Below are 18,168 nucleotides of genomic sequence, written 5' to 3' on the forward strand. Positions count from 1 at the left end.
TGCAGGAGAAGGGGAAAGTGCATTTAATTGTAACTAGGCATAAAAGAGTCTACAAGTACATGGATATAACATGTAAGCACAGGACAAAATAGAGAGAAAGAACTGAATCTAGGGCTGGTGGCTTACTCCTGGCCATGGGAAATGCTACCCTGAACTAAGGCATGAAACAGCTCTCACATATAGCTGGTATTCACCATGTTTGGACTGGGGCCCTGATAGAGCTTGTATTTAAATTGCATGAGATAATGATATTTACACATGACCTGAAAAACAACCATCTTTCTAAAGCACTCGTATATAGAAGTGTGGTAGTCTGCCTCTTTTCCATAACAGTGAACCTTGAAAGCAAGAACGATTAAGGGGTCTTTTTTAACAAGATTAGCTACAACTATAGGGTATCCCATTGGCAACATACTCAGAGCAGTATGGGGAGACTCAGGAGCAGGGAAAGGTCCTTGTTTCACTCTCCTGACTAATCGCATCTGCCTCTGGTGGTGGAGAACCTGCAATAGAGGAGAGGGAAGGTAACAAAGCTCTCATCACAAGCCGCTGAGGAAACTGCAGTTTATTCTATAGGTCACAGGGACCGGGCAAAGTCTTTAATGTCCCTGTTTGTCTGGCATGTAGGATTTTCTCTAAACTTTTCAGGGACATTGGAAAGCTTTCTTTCTCTAGCGAGATGCATCTTTGGCATTCCTGTTCTTGCTAAGGAGAAGTATGTAGAATAAAGTGCAAGTTATTTACCTAGTTTGATGTAACTGAGGTGTCTGGGGGGTTCTCTGGAGCTAAGAAAAGAAAGTTTTGTTAGAAATATTCTCAAAGGCTAAACCACAGATACTAACCTAAAGCATGGGTTTTATCATTTATCTGGTTAATGCCTTTTCCATAGAGGCCCCCCCTACTCTTTCTTAGCTATGTGCTACCTATTTCAGTAGATCTGATGATGGTCCATCCCAGGGGTGGGAAACCTTCAGCCTCCAAGCTACATGTGTCCCTCTAGGGCCTCAAGGGTGGCCCTTTGACTGAATTCAAACTTCACAGAACAAATTCTTTTATTAAGGGGATACTATCCTCTTCCATAAAAAGCATCATTGTAGCTACCTTCCCAAGGGCATAAAATTACCTTCTGGAAATATTTATCCTTTGGAAATGTTGTGACAGGTCTCAATGGAAACTGGTAAACAGCAGCACTAACAATAATAAATCCCACCCACTTCAGCCATTCTAGCTAAAAGCCAGAGTTGGGCACTTTCCCACCACATCTTTTAGTTCAGAGACCCAAAGAGCAGTGAGTTATTTGTGCAAAAATTAGGTGTTAGGTAGGGCTCACCTGCAGAACTGGTATCTGGAGAGCCACAGGAGTCTCTGGTGCTGATCTACCAAGACTCTGTCCTAAGGGAGCAGAAAAGACAGTTACCCATCAGGAATTCTGAAATGCTGTGTGCCCCAGCAGCAGGAGAGTTCTGAGCTTAGGTGAAACAAGAGGCAGGCATAAAGGGTTGGCTTATTCTTGTGGCTCTTTATAGCCATTAGCAAATTAACTAGAGGGGAGATGGTGAGGCCCACATTTCTTGGGTATGGCTGGGATCTGAGATTTAAATTCAATTAAGGAGAAAGTGCTTACAGATGGAAAGAGTTAAGAAGGATGATGAGATGGCAGCTGTAAAGATTACTTTTTGGTTTGAGAATTCACCATCAATGAAAATAAGCTCCTTCCTAGCTTGCTGACAACAACCACCAAATATGGTTGTTCCTGCTCTGTTAACTGAATATTTTGGTCCAAAACATTTCAATTTATTTTTGTCCTTTTTTTAAGTCCAGTATGGGATGGCATGTGAAAAATGTGTTAGAAAGTTGCTCCTCCATCAGTGCATGGTGTGTTTCTATCTTGGAGCTAAAACAGGGTAAAGAGGTTACATTTCTCACCACTATCAGACATCCATTCTTTCCCTTGACCTTAGTACAAAATGACTCAGTATCTCTCCCCACCCCCGAATGCTTTCACCAGTGAGCAGTGCTCAGCAGTGTGACAATCTCTCTTACCTTGGCTGCTTGAGGTTTAGTTTGGATTCACATTTTAACCATTATTACTCATAAAATAATCCTTTTTTTTTTTCTTGGCTTCTAAGGTTATTTAAATAATTTATTTCCAAAAAGATGGTTTTCCATTTAAGTTTTTTTCCCATGAGAATGCCAACTAGCATGTTTTTAGCTGGGGAAAGTGCTGGAAATATGAATTGAAATTTGAAAACCACTCCTTAGGGAATGGAATGAGTTCCACTTACTTAAGCGGCTGGGTGTGAGCCCTGTATTCCCACCAACACCATCTAGATAAGGCCTGACAGAGGAAATCCCTGGTCCTGAAGAAGCAGAGAGAGCCCTAAAGGAGAATGGGTGAGAAAGGAGCTATCAGTAGAGAGAATGAAATAGCCAATTTTATGTATGGGGCAGTACATATACTTCAGACCAATTTGCATAGCCAAAATTACCTATATCAGGAAAAAATATCCTGTGCTCCCAATTTATGGTGTTTAAAATCAGAGAGTCTAGGCAATGGCATCTAAATAGTTGTAACTATGTAGGTCAGCTTTTGGGGGCAGTGAAGTAGTAAGCAGATAAGATTCAGTAGTGGAAACTGAGGGTTCAATCTTTGCCCCCTAAGGAATCTTTGTCCCTAAGGTAGGCACCATGTGGAATGAGAAATACCTGAAAGACCATAGACTTAGAGCTAGAAGGGACTTTAAAAGTCACCTACAATCTCCTCATTTTAGTGGAAGATAAGGAAACTCAGATGTTAAGTGATTTGCTCATGGTCACTTCGTGGCAGAGCCAGGATTGGGGCCTACAACCTCTGACTCTAAACCCAGGACTTTGTCTACTGCATGAAAGATGGATGGCTGCAGAATATAATGTGTAATTAAGGCAGCCATCAGGTCCCATGGTGAAGGGAACATATTGCAACTCACCAATAAGAGAGGCTATTAGTAGAAGCTGGTGAAGGAGTGTCTGAAAAGTATAAAAAAAAAAAGCAATTAAGGTAATCAGTGAACTGGAAAGATTCAGATACACTGGTGACTGGTGAGACCAAAATGAGTGCTGCCACTGAATGAAAAACAAGGATATGTGGCAATAATGCCTCACCCCCTTGTGATCAGTCCATATATTGGGAGTCAAAGCATTTCCTCTAATATGTCAGGGTGTGTTATTATTGTCTTTGGGTGATCCCTGGCAAGTTGCACCCCGTGAAAACACTGTAGAAGAAACAGAACATACCAAATAATTATAATTATTTAATACACTGTTCCAGTAATGGGCTTCTATGTCCTAAATATAGTCATTCCTCAAATGGCTCTGTCCTCACAGAACTCTAAGGAAATCAGGAGTTACTTAGGTGAATCTAGATGAGAACCATGATCTTAACAAGCAGCACTGTTTTAGGTGCTGAAGATTCAAAGATAAACAGTGTCCCTCTCCTCAAGGGGTCTACGTATACATGTAAACAGGCAAGGGAAAGGGAGAATAAGTGAGTATGTACCAGGCACTGTGCCAAGTGCTTTTGTAAATGTTACTTCAGTGACTCATTGCCAAAAGGACACAATGATATAAATGACTCCTGGTGGATCTTGTGTATCATATCTAACCATTAAGTCTTTAATGAAGGAAAGGAAAAGGTTGCAAAATAGCTTAGAAACCAGAGTTTACAGTAATGGAGTTAGGTCAGAAACATTCATTAGATGAACACTTCTCAGTGCTAGCATTAAAACTCAGTGCCAATATAAAGACTCCTTTCAAAACCAAAGGAACATACGATGCCTCACTGTTAAGAGTCTGCAAACAGGCAGTGACTCTGTCAGACCTAGATCAATGTAGCCATAAAATAAAAAAGAAACATTACAGAGATGAATAAAATTTTGAAAACCTTTTAAAAAATAAATATTATTTCATTTCATCCTCACAAACAACCCTGTGAGGTAGATGCTAATATTATCCTCATTTTACAGTTGAGGAAATTGAGGTTAAGTGACTTGCCCAGGGTCACACAGCTAGTGTGTGACAATTACAAGCAGTAAATGTCTGGGGTTGGATTTGAACTCAGATCGTCCTGATTCCAGACCCAGTACTCTATCCACAGCGCTCCCAACTGCCTCTATAAACATATATGTGATAACTTGAGAGGAGAGAACACTGACAAGCAGGGGGTGAGGAAAGGCTTCTTGTTGAACATGGCACAGTCTTAAAGAAGGCTAGAGTTTCTAAAAGGTAGAGGAGAAGAAGAAGGTACAGATATGGAAGGCAGAGTGCTTATTTGAGGAACAGTAACTAAACCTGGAGTTCATAAAAAGGGACTGATGTTTAGGAGAAGGGAGGGAGATGAGTTCCATTTGGACAGACCTGTTGAGTCTGAAACGTCTAAAGGATATCTCGCTGGTTAGGTGACTTAGGTCTAGCGCTGAGGAAAGGGATTCAGGCCTAAGAGTCACCTTCACAGAGATGATAATTTAATCCATAATAACTAACGATATCCACAGACAATGTAGAGAGAAGAAGAAGGCCCAGGGCAGAGCCTTGGGGGATCACCCATAGTTAAGACATGGATGAAGAGGCAACAACGCAGATGCTAGCAGCCAGACAGGCAGGAGACAAGAACCAAACCAACTCCGTTTTGTATCTTCATCAACATTCTATACGGCTGTTGGAATTAAGGCTTATTTTCCAATAAATTAAGTACTTTCAGAGAAGTCATTGTGCCACTAACTTTTACAGGATGTAGGTGGGTACAACCAGTCAGAATCCCCAAACTCTAAATCCCTAAATCTAAGTCCCTAAATCTAAAAATAGTAATGCTTTAAAAAATAACTGTCCTTTATTATAAAAATCCTTGTAAACTTCTCTTGGAGATCCTTGTGTCTGCTGAGGGCCTTGGACCCAATTTGTTCTGCCAATGCATGCTTTGCTTACAAATCACAGAGTTCAGACTTTGTTTCCTCAGTTATTATAAAACTGCTTGCAACAGCAGTGTCACAAAGACCCAGAAAGCTGAGAGGATCCAGGAGGAATCCATCCACAATATTCCTAACAAGTGGTTATCCAGCCTGTGCTAGGAGACCTCCAATAGGGGCTGAGAGAAAACAGGATACTACTGCATTGTCAGTGAAGCTGAGGAATTGGTGTGACCATTCTATAAAGCAATTTAGAACTATGCCCAGAAAGTGAACAAACTGTATATGTTCTCTAACCCAGAGAGATCATAACTAGGCCTACATCTCAAAGAAATTTTAAAAGAAGAAAGAATCTATGGCATAAAAATTTTTATTGCAGTTATTTCAATGGTAGCCAAAAAATGGAAACTAAGGGGCTGTCCTACTGAGGAATAGTTAAAATAGCTAAATAAATAGGTAAAATAAAGTGTGGCATATGAATATAATGAAAACTATATTTATAATGGAAATTATTTTGCCACAAGAAATGATGGATCATGTCAGAGGATACAGTAAGGTATCTCTGAACTGAAGCAAAGCAAAGTAGGTGGAACCAGTAGAACAAAGTACACAATTGATGACATTATAAAGAAAAATGACTGAAAGATTTTAGCACTCTGATCCGTATAACAATAGATCAGACTGACAAAACACACAGAAGATAAAACACACCCTGACAGAGAAGTGATGAACTTAAAATGTTGAAAGAGACACACATACATGGTTAATATGGGAATTTATTTTGCTGAACTGTGTACCTATGTATTGAAGGATTTTTTTTCTGTTTTTTTTTTTAATTTGCTAAATGGGGAGGGGGAACTAGTTGAAGGCAGAGAGTAATAAAAATATAGACATACTTGAAAATAAAAAAATTCGAAAAATAAAAATAAACTTTTTTCAAGATTTCAAATAATAGGGAACCCACTACCTCGAGGGCAATCTATGCTGCTTTGGGAAAGTTCAAATTGTTGGCAAGTTTTTTCTTACACAGTCTAAATCTGCCTCTCAGCAACTTCCATCCTGTTTCTAGCTCTATCCTCTGAGGTCAAGCAGAACAACACTGTCCATCTTCCATGAAAGAGCTCTTCAAATACTCAAAGATGACTATTGTCACTGTGTCCCCATCAAATCTCTTCATCGATATTTCATTTAAACGATTCTCATTTGAAATGGTCTCCAGTCTTCTCATCATGTTGACTGGCCTGCTCTAAACACTCTCAAATTTCTTAGTGTCTTTTCTAAACTTTCCTAAACTGTGGCACTAAGAAATGAATACAAAACTCCAAATTTCATCTGGCGAGGCACAAGGTGAATGTCACCTCCCTTTTTTCAGGACATTATGTCTTTATTAAGTCCTTTAATCCTTTTGGGTGCCAAATCACACTTCTGACTCCCAGATCTTTTCATATAAACCATAGTCTAACCTTGCCTCTCTTGTACTCTACTTTTGCAATTTATTAATCCAACAAATAAACATTTATTAAGCACTTAATATGGGTAGTGTATGGATTTTTAAAAAAATAAGTAAAAATCATTCCTGCCCCCACAGAACCTATAGTCTCAACAGCAATACAGGTAACTATAGTACATAATGTTATATGATAAACACATTATAGATTTGTAAAACAAAGTCATATACGAAGTCTGAGGGGGCAGGTTGTTATTGATGAGGAATCAGGAAGACCATAAAAACATGACATTTTAGTTCTGAAGGATGGGAAGGAATTCAACAAGCAAAGAAAGGGAAGGAGAGCATTCCAGAGATAGAGAACAGTCTGATCAAAAGCTACAAAGTACGAATATGCATCGTGCATTTGTATTCAGAAATCAGACCAGTTTACTAGAGCGTCAAGGGTGTTGTTATAAGATAAAGCTGGAAAGGAAAAGTGGCATCCGATTGTGTAGCCAGTCAACAAACATTTATAAAGCTCTATTCCTATGTAGCAGGCACTGTGCTAACCACTGGAAATACAAAGACCAAAAAAAAAAATCTCTGCCCTCAAGAAACACATATTCTAATGAAGAAGAAAACATGTATATAACTAAGTATGTACTAGATTAATATATACATGTGTGTATATGTGTGTATCTTCTTATATACACAAACATGTGTGTATACATATATTGTATATATATTCATATGCATACATATATACATATACATATACATACACACAGAGAAGCTGGAGAAAGTAATCTGAAAAGAGAAGGCATCAGCAACTGAGAGCACCAGGAAAATCCTCCTACAAAAGGATGGATTTAAGCTGTATCTTGAAGGAAGCCAGGGAAACTGAAAGGCAGGAGTTAGGGGACAAAGTATTCTAGAAATGAGGGACAGTCAATCTGAAGGCATGGAGACTGGAGATGGAGTGATGTGCTAAAGGAATTGTGCAAGTAGGCCACCTGTAAAGGTGAGACAGAGGGTTTGTAACTGTAATAACCTCAGAGGCAATAGGAAGCACCTCTAAGGGTTTTTGAGCAACACAGTGACATGATCAAATATACACATAAGAAAGCTTATGCTGAAGAATACAAGTCATTCCTCAAATGCTAAATGGTCAAAGGATATGAACAGAAAATTTTCAGATGAAAAAATTAATGCTATCTATAGTCATATGAAAAAGTGCTCTAAATCAATATTGATTAGAGAAATGCAAATCAAAATAACACTGAGGTAACACTTCACACCTATCAGATTGGCTAATGTGACAAAAAAATAGGAAAATAATAAATGCTGGAGAAGATGTGGGAAAATTGAAACACTAATGCATTGTTTGTAGAGTTGTGAACTGATCCAATCATTCTAGAGAGCAATTTGAAACTATGCTCAAAGGACTATAAAACTGTGTATGCACAAAAAGGGTATGTACTTTGACCCAGAAATACCATTACTAGTCTGTATCCCAAAGAGATAATAAAAATGGAAAAGAGACCCACGTGGACAAAAATATTTATAGCAGCTCTTTTTGTGGTAGTCAAAAATTAGAAATTGAGGCAATGCCCATCGATTGGAAAATGGCTGAACAAGTTGTAGTATATGAATTAATGGAATATTACTGTTCCATGAGAAATGGTGAGCAGGCAGATTTTAGAAAAATCTGAAAGACTTGCATGAACGGATGCTGAATGAAGTGAGCAGAACCAGGAGAATACTGTACACAGTAACAGCAACATTGTAACAGTAATAGCAACATTATACACAGTAACAGCAACATTGTAACAATGATCAGCTTTGATAGTCTTAGCTCTTCTGAGTAATGCAACGACCTAAAATAATCTAAAACACTCATCGTGGAAAACGCTGTCCACATCCAGAGAAAGAGCTATAAAGTCCAGATGCAAATCAAGGCATACCATTTTCTCTTTTTATTGTTTTTTGTTTCTTCTTTCTCATGGTTTTCCCCTTATGTTCTAATTCTTCTTCCACAATGTTGGGATTGGAAGCTCAATTCCGTGTGGACAGTCTCAGGCGGGTAAAGGTGGGAGCTTCTAAATCTTAGAGCTCTCACGAGACCCCCCCAGGAAACGGCAGGGAATCGAGGTGAACAGAGCTATCTCGAGTAATTCCGCCTCTTCCCGTGAGAAACGTGATGGGAGAGAGATCTCCCCGACCTCGAGATTGTCCCGGATCTGGGCACACCTAGTTACCTAACAGCACAGTATTCAGATGCAAACTATGCGGCTGAAGGTTAAGTAGGATTGAGGAAGCCTGAAAGCTCTCTTAGCACGTGAGGAGCCAAGAGGACAGTAGGCTCCGCTTTTCTTCTTTCCTCTCTCCCCTCCCCCTCTCTCCCCGCTTGCACTTCTACTTCCAATCCCTTAAGATCCTAGCCTCCTTAGGAAATCTCCCCCTCTTCCTCCTAAGGAAGACCCCCCTGCACTTGTAACCGAGACCCTGAAATAAAGCTCAACCCTTGTTCGACTCTGGAACGTCCTTTCTCTCATATGAGCATCCGGTTTTAGCCAACCGAAGACCTCGGAGGTGAGGTAAGAAGACTCGGGTAGCCCACACAGGCCTCTAGGCCTGGCACCACAACATGACTAATGTGGAAATATGTTTAATATGACCATACATCTATAGCCTATATCAGCTTGTATGCTATCTTGGGGAGGGGGAAAATTTTTAGAACTCAAAATCTTGTCAAAGTGCATTCTGAAAACTAAAAAAAGGTAACTAATTAAAAAATAAAACTGGTAAGTAAATCAAAAAAAAAAAAAGAAAGCAAACTTATTTTGGTCACAGTATGAAGGATATAGGACAGTGGTATGACTTAAGAGACAGCCCACTTTTAAGTCAGGAAGACCTGACTTAGACATATCCTCTGACACACATCAGTCAGGTTTCTTTGGGCAAGTTATTTAACCTTTTAATGCCATAAGCAACTCCGTTACATTGTAGATTGCAGAACAGTTGATGATCTACATTTCCTCACTGGGAGTTCCTTATACCAATGAAATCACAAGGTTGGATAAGAAAAATGAAGGACAGACTGAAATGTGGGAAGTGGCAGTAGAAAGATGCAAGGAAGTTATGACTTCAGATGAAATCATGTTATGTTAGAGGTAGAGGCAGTATAAAGTGAAAGAGATGTTGCCAGTGTAACAGAGAGGGTCTGGTAAATGACTCTATATCAAAGGTGAGAAAGAAGAAAGAATCTCTGGACAATCCCAAGGTTCTAAAGGTTAGGTATGTGGTATTAGCAGATGCGGGGGAAGGTACGTGGTATAACAGATACAGTACCAGGCCTGGAGCCAGGAAGACCTGAGTTCAAATCTGGCCTGAGACACTACCTGGGCAAGTCACTTAACCCTGCTTCTCTCAGTTTCTTCATCTATAAGATAAGCTGAAGAAGGAAATGGCAAACCACTCCAGTATCTTTGCCAAAAAAAACCCCAAGTATGGTCACAAAGAGTTGGACACAACTGAAAACAAGTAAACTGAATGAGCAGATTTAAGGTAATGTTTGGTTTCAGATATTTTGGTTTGTTGTGTCAATGGAATATAACAGGTGAAAATGTTCTAAAAGCAGCCAGAGGTGCAGACTCATAAGTTATCTGCAAACTTTGATAACGTAGTAGTTGAAAGCTTTGGAGACAAAAGTGGAGAGAGAGAGAAAAAAACAATGGACCATGGACAATATCCACACTGAGAGACTGAGCTAAGGATAAGCAGCCAGGAAAGCAAATAGAAGTAGGAGAACCAACAGTATAGTTTCTCAAGTGAAGAAAATAGTATGCAATGAACAACTATATAAAAAAGCAGCAGAAAAGTCAAGGAGAACAAAACACCACTGCATTCGGTCTCTGGTTACTTTGAGAATATAGTTTCAACAGAATAGTTAAGGGCAAGAGTCAGACGGCAAACAGCTGAAGGGACTATGAGAAGTGAGGAAACAGAGGCCCAGGTCAATACCTGACAGTGAAGGGTGGAGAGATATGGGATAGTAGTTATTTGATTTGGAAGAGTCAATAGACAAGGTTTTTAGACTTGGAAATACCAGAGTATTTTTACAGGCACATGGGAAGAGGTCAAAAAAGAGGGAGACTGAAAAAAGTAGGATACCTCTTCTTGTGTGATAGAGTGAAGGAGGAGAAGAGTAGTGACGATGCTAAGAAATCTGGAGGAATGAAGAGGATGGACTGAGTTCACATCATCTGGCTTCAATTTTCTCACTGAAATAGGCAACTAGGTAATCCATAAGTGGAGAACAGGAGTAAGTTTAGGGGAAAGAGGAGAAAAGAGATTGGCACAAATACAGAACTTTACATTATACCTTTTAAACTTCATCTTAGATGACTTGGTAAATCATTGGAGCCTGTCAAGACCTTTTTGAATCCTGATTCCATCACCCAAATGTCCACTATCCCTTTATCCTATCTTCAGATTTGAGAAGTATTTCATCCATCTCTTCTGAGTCACTAATAAAAATGTTAAACAATATAGAACTAAGAAGAGATCCCTGAGATACTCTATCAGAGACCTTTCTCCAACTTCACAGTTACCCATTCATGACCACACTTTGGAAGTGGTCAGTCAACCAGTTTTAAATTCAACTAACTATCGTAACACTAAGCTACCTCCTTCCATTTTGTCCACAAGGTGAGCATGGGAGGCTGTGTCCATAAATGTGGAAGAACAGCTTTTAACTATGCCAGTTGGAGAAGGTCATTAATATGTGCCATTTTCTCCAATAGTACTATTCTAGCTCTACTTTAATTTTTCTGTGCCTTGATTTTCTCTATGACATAGAGATAATATACATCTGGGATGAATGGCTAAACACAAAGGACCATTAAACTATACTAACAACAGATTTTTGGTTAAGAATTCAATAGGAAAGGTCATAGAGAAGTATGCCTCTTTCACATAAACCCCAGTAAAAGTCCAAAAAGGCCCCCAGAAAAACCAAGGATAAAGAAAACTAAAAAGAAGTACTCCTCCCCCATGCCAGAAATATACAAAAAAATGACCAGAAGCAGGTAGAAAGATTTTACCAGATTTGTTGTTTAGTCATTTTCAGTTGTGTCCAACTCTTCATGACTGCTTTTGGGGTATTCTTGGCAAAGATACTAGAGTGATTTGCCGTTTTCTTCTCCAGTTCACTTTATAGATGAGGAAACTGAAGCAAACAGGGTTAGGTGACTTGCCCAGGGTTTAGATGTCTGAGGCAGGATTTGAACTCATGTCCTCCTACTGCCAGGAATGGCGGTCTATTCATTGTGCCACCTAGCTGCCCCAGAAAGAATTTTACCAGGAAGATCACCCTAACCCTGAGTAAGATGGGGAAAGGAACTAAGCCAAGCCAAGCCAAGGAATATAGGATGAGCTCCCACAAATGGATGTGAAGCCAGCATTCCAAATAAGAGGATCACAAGCCAGGACCCTAGTAATTATGGATCTGAAGACAGATTTTGACCTTCTCTTATCAGAACAGAAGCAGGGACATAACTAGCCTTCACATATCTCTGTGCAAAGATTCGAGGCCTTGCCATATGTTCTACTGAGCACTGGGAATCGCAGTAGACAGGAAGGCCAACTTAGCATCTAAGGACTATCTCCAGGGTACACACGTAGGAGATTTGAGGCTAAGATGATCTCCATCATCACACAGGGCTTATCACAGTCAAAACAAGGGACAGAACCCACTCACAATTAGGGATTACGCATAAAGAAGAAGACAAAACTTGATACAGGCCATAAGGACACTGAAATGAAAGCCAGGGCTTGAGGTAGATGGTAGGCCTCATCTCCACCACTCCATGTGGACAGGCAGCAAGCAGCAGGGACTTCAAAGCATTTTTAATGAAAAGACCAGAGTTTCATGGGAATTTTGAAATTCAAACACAAGGGTTAAGAAAAGCATAAAGGTAAACACGAGTAGACAATCATAAGGGATAAAACAAGGATAATTTAAATATGAGTAAATGATACATATGCCCCCTCTGAACCTTATCATCTTCAGGAGTCACAGAGGGAGACTGATCAGAGAGAGGGCCTGGCAGTGGTTCTCTTATGCTCTGATGATCTTAAAAGAAGAATGGAAAGAAAAAGAGTAGAAGAGGAATACACTGGGAGGGAGGGCAGGCAGGGAGAGAAAGGAAGGTTAAAGAAAATTATCTCATATAATCAAGATATGGAAGTAGACTTCTATACAAACAACAAGGAGGGGGTTAGGAGGAGCACCACATACCTGAACCTCTCTCTCACCTGAACTTGTCAAAGGAGGGAAGGAATACATAAGTACTTCAGTACAGAAATGAATTTCAATCAACGAGAAAATAGGAGGGAGAAAGGAGAAGAGGCATTTAGAGGGAGGGTAAATTAAGAGAGGGATTAGTGCTAAACAAAATAAATTCTAAAGATATACAAAAATATTCATTGTTCTTTTTAAAGTTGCAAAGAATGGGAATCTGAAGGCGTGCCCATAAACTGGGAAATGATTCAACAAATTTTGGTAAATAATTGTGATGGAATACTATCATGATATAAGAAATGATGAAGGAAATTGTTTCAGAGAAACCTGGGAAAACTGTAGGAATTAATACAGAGTGAAGTGAACAGATCCAAGAGAACCATTTTATAAAATGACAATAATAAGTGGTTTTTGAAAAATCCTGCTTTGAAAGAATTAGAAACTCTGATAAATATAATAGAGGATAAATGATGAAGCACACGATGCATGTCCTGACAGAGATAAAAGATTCAGAATACAGAATGAGATCTTTTCTTTTTTAACATGGCCAATTCAGAAATGTGTTTTGATTGATCAGACATATTTGTAACAGGGATTTTGTTTTTCTTTCATTCTCAACTGGGGGGAGAAGGGGAGGAAAGAAGAGGACAGTGTCAGGGTGAGAGGAAGAGAAGGCACATTTTTGACGATTGAGATATGTATATGTGTATGTACACATACATACATACATACATACATACATACATACATATATATATATATATATACCCCAAACTTTGAGGTTCTACTTCAAACCCACCAAAATAACCAAGATGCACTGTCTACCTCAAAGAATAATGACAATAATTGGCATTAATACACTGCAAACTGGTCTAACTATTCTGGAAAGCAATTTGGAACTATTTCCAAAATGCATTCACCTGGGCATACCTTTCTACCCAATGATACCATAAGCAGGCTTATACTACAAAGACATCAACAAAAGAGGTAAAGGACTCATAGGTTCAAAAATATTCATAGAAGCACTTTTTGTTGTAGCAAAGAAATGGAAACAAAGTGGATGTCTATCTGTTGTGTTTGTCCTTCATTTTCAAAGAGGACATCAGGGAAATGATGACATGATTTGCAGTTGACTTTGAGTGAGGGAGGGCCATGCAAGGTCACCAGCCTCACTTCTCCTCCTGAGCCATCTGGGTCCAAGGACCAGATATTCATCAGGATGACTGGAGATGGCCCAGGATGCAATGGGAGACCTTAGTCTTTGAAACTAAGGCCTTTTCAGGTACTCACTTAAAGTGAGGTAATGCCCACTCAGGGAATAGGCCTCCCCTCTTTAAGAAGTGAGTTAAGGTTTGTCCCTTTAATTAAAAGAAAACAGAACAAAAAAATCAAGCTGGGAGGGAAAGCCCCTCAGGGTTGCTGTTCCAAAGAGAAACAGTTAGAAACAGTTACCACTGACATTCAGGAAGCATGGGAGGAAGGGAGGGAGAAGAAGGAATTTACAAAGCACTCTGCTCACAATAAACCTGTGAAGAATGTGGTGCAGCATCTCAATTCCCCTTTTCCAAATGGCAAAAACTGGATCTTATGGAGGTGAAACAACCTAATGACAAGCACCAAAGCCCAAACTCAAACCCAGGCATTTTTTTAAAAAGCACATCTGCTTCACGCTTCTATAAGATAAGAGACGGAACTGAATGTTCTCTAAGGTCTTTTCTAATGTTAATGTTCTTGGACTCTCATACCATGTTCTGCCATCCCATGTAAACTTGACTTCTGTTTTTAAAAGGTTTGACATCTTTTGTTTTGACCAAATGAGAAAACATGTAAATTGTTTTGTAAATCTCAAAGCACCATATAAATGCTAGCTACTATAACTATTTTTACATCCCTGACCAAAAATAGTTTTTCTTTTCCTACTCCCAGAGCACTATCTCTTATAACAAAGAATAAAAGAGAGAAAAAAGAATTTAGTAAAACTAACCAACATATCTACCAAATTCAGCATCCTGTACAGTATTCAAGTTTAACCACAGTCCTCTCTCAGGTCACTTCTAGATCGAGATATATTCCTATGACCTCTGCAAAGGGAGGTTAGTATATTTTTATATCTCCTCTTTGGGACCAAACTTCATCATTAAAACTAATGGCCAAACAAATCACGGTATGTGAATATTGTCCTCTAATTAAAAAGGAAAACGGCAGATTCAGACAAACCAAGGAGGATTTGTATAAACTGATGAAAAATGAATTGATACAAAAAAGGGACCAGGAGAATAATTCACACAAGGACTACAACATTGTAAAATGAAATAAATAAATGTGAATGACTTAAGAACTATGATAAAAGTCATGACCAATATACCTCCAGAAGACTGATGATGCTTCCCTGCTCTTGAAATGAATGAAAAATGCATTTTCAGACATAGCAAATTGTGTTGACTTGTTTTGTGTAAATATACTTATTTGTAACAAGGGAGGGATTTAATTTTTCTTTTTTTTAGGAGGGGGAAGAATGAAGGTGAGGGAGAGAGTGATAAAAAAATGAAAAAAGAAAATAATGCCAATGAGTTGTTAAAAAAATAAACAAGAAAGCAGAAGGAAGTTTAGAAGGGGATACAGGAAGGAAGAGTAATATTGAAACTAACAAGGTAAATTTAAATTATATTTTTAAAAACAACATATTGGATGTTGTTGGGGTGGGAACCCAACTGTATATATAGGAAATTCAGTTTTATATAAAAATAATTACTAGCAACAGCTATATTTCTTAGACGGGAACAGCAAAAGAATAAATGGGGAAGGAAAAGTCTTTCCTGAAACCGACCCTGAGGGAAACACCTGGGACATTGTAAATTTGCCTCTAGTGAAAGAAAGGCAAAGCCCACCAGGAAGGGTTCTTTGAGGACTGGTAAACGTCCTGGAGAATAGACTGACCATATGTTTCATCCTATCCTGACCTATTCGTGGTGATGGGAAGTAGACCAGATAACTCATTTCCGCCTGCTAAAGCAGTATTTCAGTCAGACAGATGCCTGACTCTCAGGGAGTTCACTGGTCAACAATAGGATCCCTAAGCCTCTCATTCTCTATCCTTTGCTGCCATCTCCTGGCTGCTATTTGAAGTGTGGGTACCTAAAGTAAAATAATGTGTTCAGCAATTGCACTATGAACAAATGTGTGTTTACACTGATATTGCCTAGCCACTTTCCTCTTTTTGTCTGTAAACACAAATCATCTTTCTTTGAAAACTGAGAATTCACTCCCGGAAAATTGAAGAAAGATGCTGTACTGTAAGGGGGCTTGGGAAGTATACATAACTCTGCACAGTACGCTGGGTCTATGGTGCCTCCTTTACTCTCACCGGTATAAGATGCCCTGGGAGTATTTCTTCCCTGCAGGCCTCTGTTCCCCTGCTGGAAAAATCACAAACACCGGCTGAGCAAACATATCGTACAAGTTCTTGGGTTTTCATGTCTTCCACTTTATTTGAATAAACTGCTTCTCTTCCTGGGGGACTATCTCTAGTCCAAGGAACCCCAAGTCCTACTGTTCCTAAGGAAATAGAAATGGACACTGTTGATCCAGATCTTAAATTAAACGCTCTTACCTCCTTTATTACCATTTATCATAGGACTTTAGAACTGGGAGGATATTTTCAGGACAATCTAGTCCAATACTTTCATTTTACAGGTGGGTAAAACCCAAAGAGGGGAAGTCATTTGCCCATGGTTTACATGAAGTCTTCTGACTTCAACTCTAGTAGTCTTTGCCTACCACTCAATACACCCCAAACCCTGCACCTCAATCAGCCTCTAACACCTTATCTTCCTTACCAAAAGAAAACAGGATTGAGTATATAATGTGAAGAATGTATAGCTAAACTTAAATGAGGCCGTGCAGTTTAATATATCCTCAATCTCGTTTTTCCTTCAGTGGTGAAATCTCTACTCAAGGAGAGGAGGTGTAGGTTACTCACCTGCCCAAAGCTACCAAAGCCAGGCACTCTGTAAGGGATGGACTCTAAGGAAGAAGATCGACTAAGAGAGACAATATTAAACCTTTCTGTAGCTGTGAAATACATACACACTTCACCTTTTAAATTTTAACCTGCAGCATATTTTGGTGACCTTTCTACCCTCCCCCACTCATCAGCCCAGCTGCTTTTCAGCTCACCTGACCACCTGGTTGCTGTGCTGGGAACTCGGTCGTGGAGTAACTGAAAGAAAAATAACTGTGGAGAGGCTGCAATCCTCAACGCTCCTGCCCTGCGCTTTCTTGTCTGGCTTGTACACCACTATATGTGAAACAGTCCTAGCTGTGAACCTAATGTGAAGTGTATCTACCAATACCTGTCTTTTCTTTTTCACCTACACATAAAATGTGTGACTCCTAGGAGTGGCTTTTCAGATGAAACTGCCTTTCTCTTGGAGAAACCTAACTTCACTTAGAATGTTATTCAGTCTCAAAATGGACTGGGAAAATGTGTTTATTAACCTCACCTGTCTGGGAAAGTATCAATCTGCTATCTACCTGATTGTGACGGAGAAGTGATGCCTATTGGTCGGGGCGTGGCAGACCTGCAGAAAAGGGGAAAAAAAGGGAGCAAGGAATTGCCATTTCTCCACACAAAAGTAAGTTACACAGAGGACTAGACAGAGCAGAGCAGATAAAGAACAGTGACTTTCCTGGCTACAAACTGTTCAGTAGTTAGAGATATTCTCATTTAACTGTCTAAGGTGTCCAAAAATGCAAGGCAAATCCCTTTTTTTCCAGGTGAGATCTCCTTTCTTTCCAACTGCCTAGGTAAGGTGTAACAATTTCCCCAGTATTTATATGGAGGAAAATCAGAGTAAGTCACTGAGTTCTTAGATGTTTCATCCCTTACTCTTCCCTTCCCGCATTTGACCAAAGACCCCTTCCCAGAGGATTAAAACAGAAAATCAGCATCTACCCATTATTTGCTTTTCTTAATGTGTGCATGAGTTTGTAGGAGGCAATAAAGAACATAAATTTCAAAGGAAAGCAGATGTGTATCTTTTTTGGAACTGACCTGCTTCCTTGGCATCGGCTAGGAGACTCCTGAAAGGAAAAATTTAGAGATGAGGAAGTTTTTATTTAGACTATGAATCCTTAGTAGATTAGAATTTACCAGAAGGTCTCTTTAAATATGTGTGTGTGTGAGATACACATATATACATAAAATATATAAACATGAATTTTCTGCTTTGTTATTATCCCTCTCCCTTACTGACAGCCATCCCTTTAAACAAAGAATGTTTTTTAAAAAAGGAAAGAAAAGAAAACTGTAGGAAGTCAATCAACACATTTAAAATAATTGATGCTGTATGCAATGTTCCACACCTGAGGACTACAGTCCCCTCCCCCTCTCCCCACAACAGCCTTTGCAAAGAAGCAGAGTGAGGGGCCACTTTCTCTTTTCTATTACAGCATTCATTTTTTGCTGTTTTGTGGTCTTTCTATTTATTGCTGCA

General features: G+C 39.3%; 1 protein-coding gene across 7 annotated transcripts in view; it reads right to left on the reverse strand.

The window, feature by feature from the left end:
• The window catches only part of RNF212B (ring finger protein 212B), a 53,788-nt gene continuing 35,620 nt past the window's right edge, over window positions 1-18,168 (reverse strand). For 2 of the 7 annotated variants that reach the window (XM_072625300.1, XM_072625307.1), the window contains exons 7-16: window positions 17,727-17,755; window positions 17,207-17,253; window positions 16,850-16,892; window positions 16,653-16,713; window positions 16,038-16,089; window positions 2,967-3,006; window positions 2,286-2,380; window positions 1,331-1,392; window positions 745-785; window positions 1-503 (exon numbers count right to left, since the gene is read on the reverse strand). In XM_072625300.1, coding sequence (XP_072481401.1) covers window positions 473-503; window positions 745-785; window positions 1,331-1,392; window positions 2,286-2,380; window positions 2,967-3,006; window positions 16,038-16,089; window positions 16,653-16,713; window positions 16,850-16,892; window positions 17,207-17,253; window positions 17,727-17,755 — 501 coding nt within the window. In that variant the 3' untranslated portion in view covers window positions 1-472. The remainder of the gene's footprint in view (window positions 504-744; window positions 786-1,330; window positions 1,393-2,285; window positions 2,381-2,966; window positions 3,007-16,037; window positions 16,090-16,652; window positions 16,714-16,849; window positions 16,893-17,206; window positions 17,254-17,726; window positions 17,756-18,168) is intronic. The other 5 variants (XM_072625301.1, XM_072625302.1, XM_072625303.1 and 2 more) reach the window with 5 other exon arrangements.

The sequence above is a fragment of the Notamacropus eugenii genome, chromosome 7, assembly GCF_028372415.1.
Source record: "Notamacropus eugenii isolate mMacEug1 chromosome 7, mMacEug1.pri_v2, whole genome shotgun sequence".
Classification (NCBI taxonomy): Eukaryota; Metazoa; Chordata; class Mammalia; order Diprotodontia; family Macropodidae; genus Notamacropus; species Notamacropus eugenii.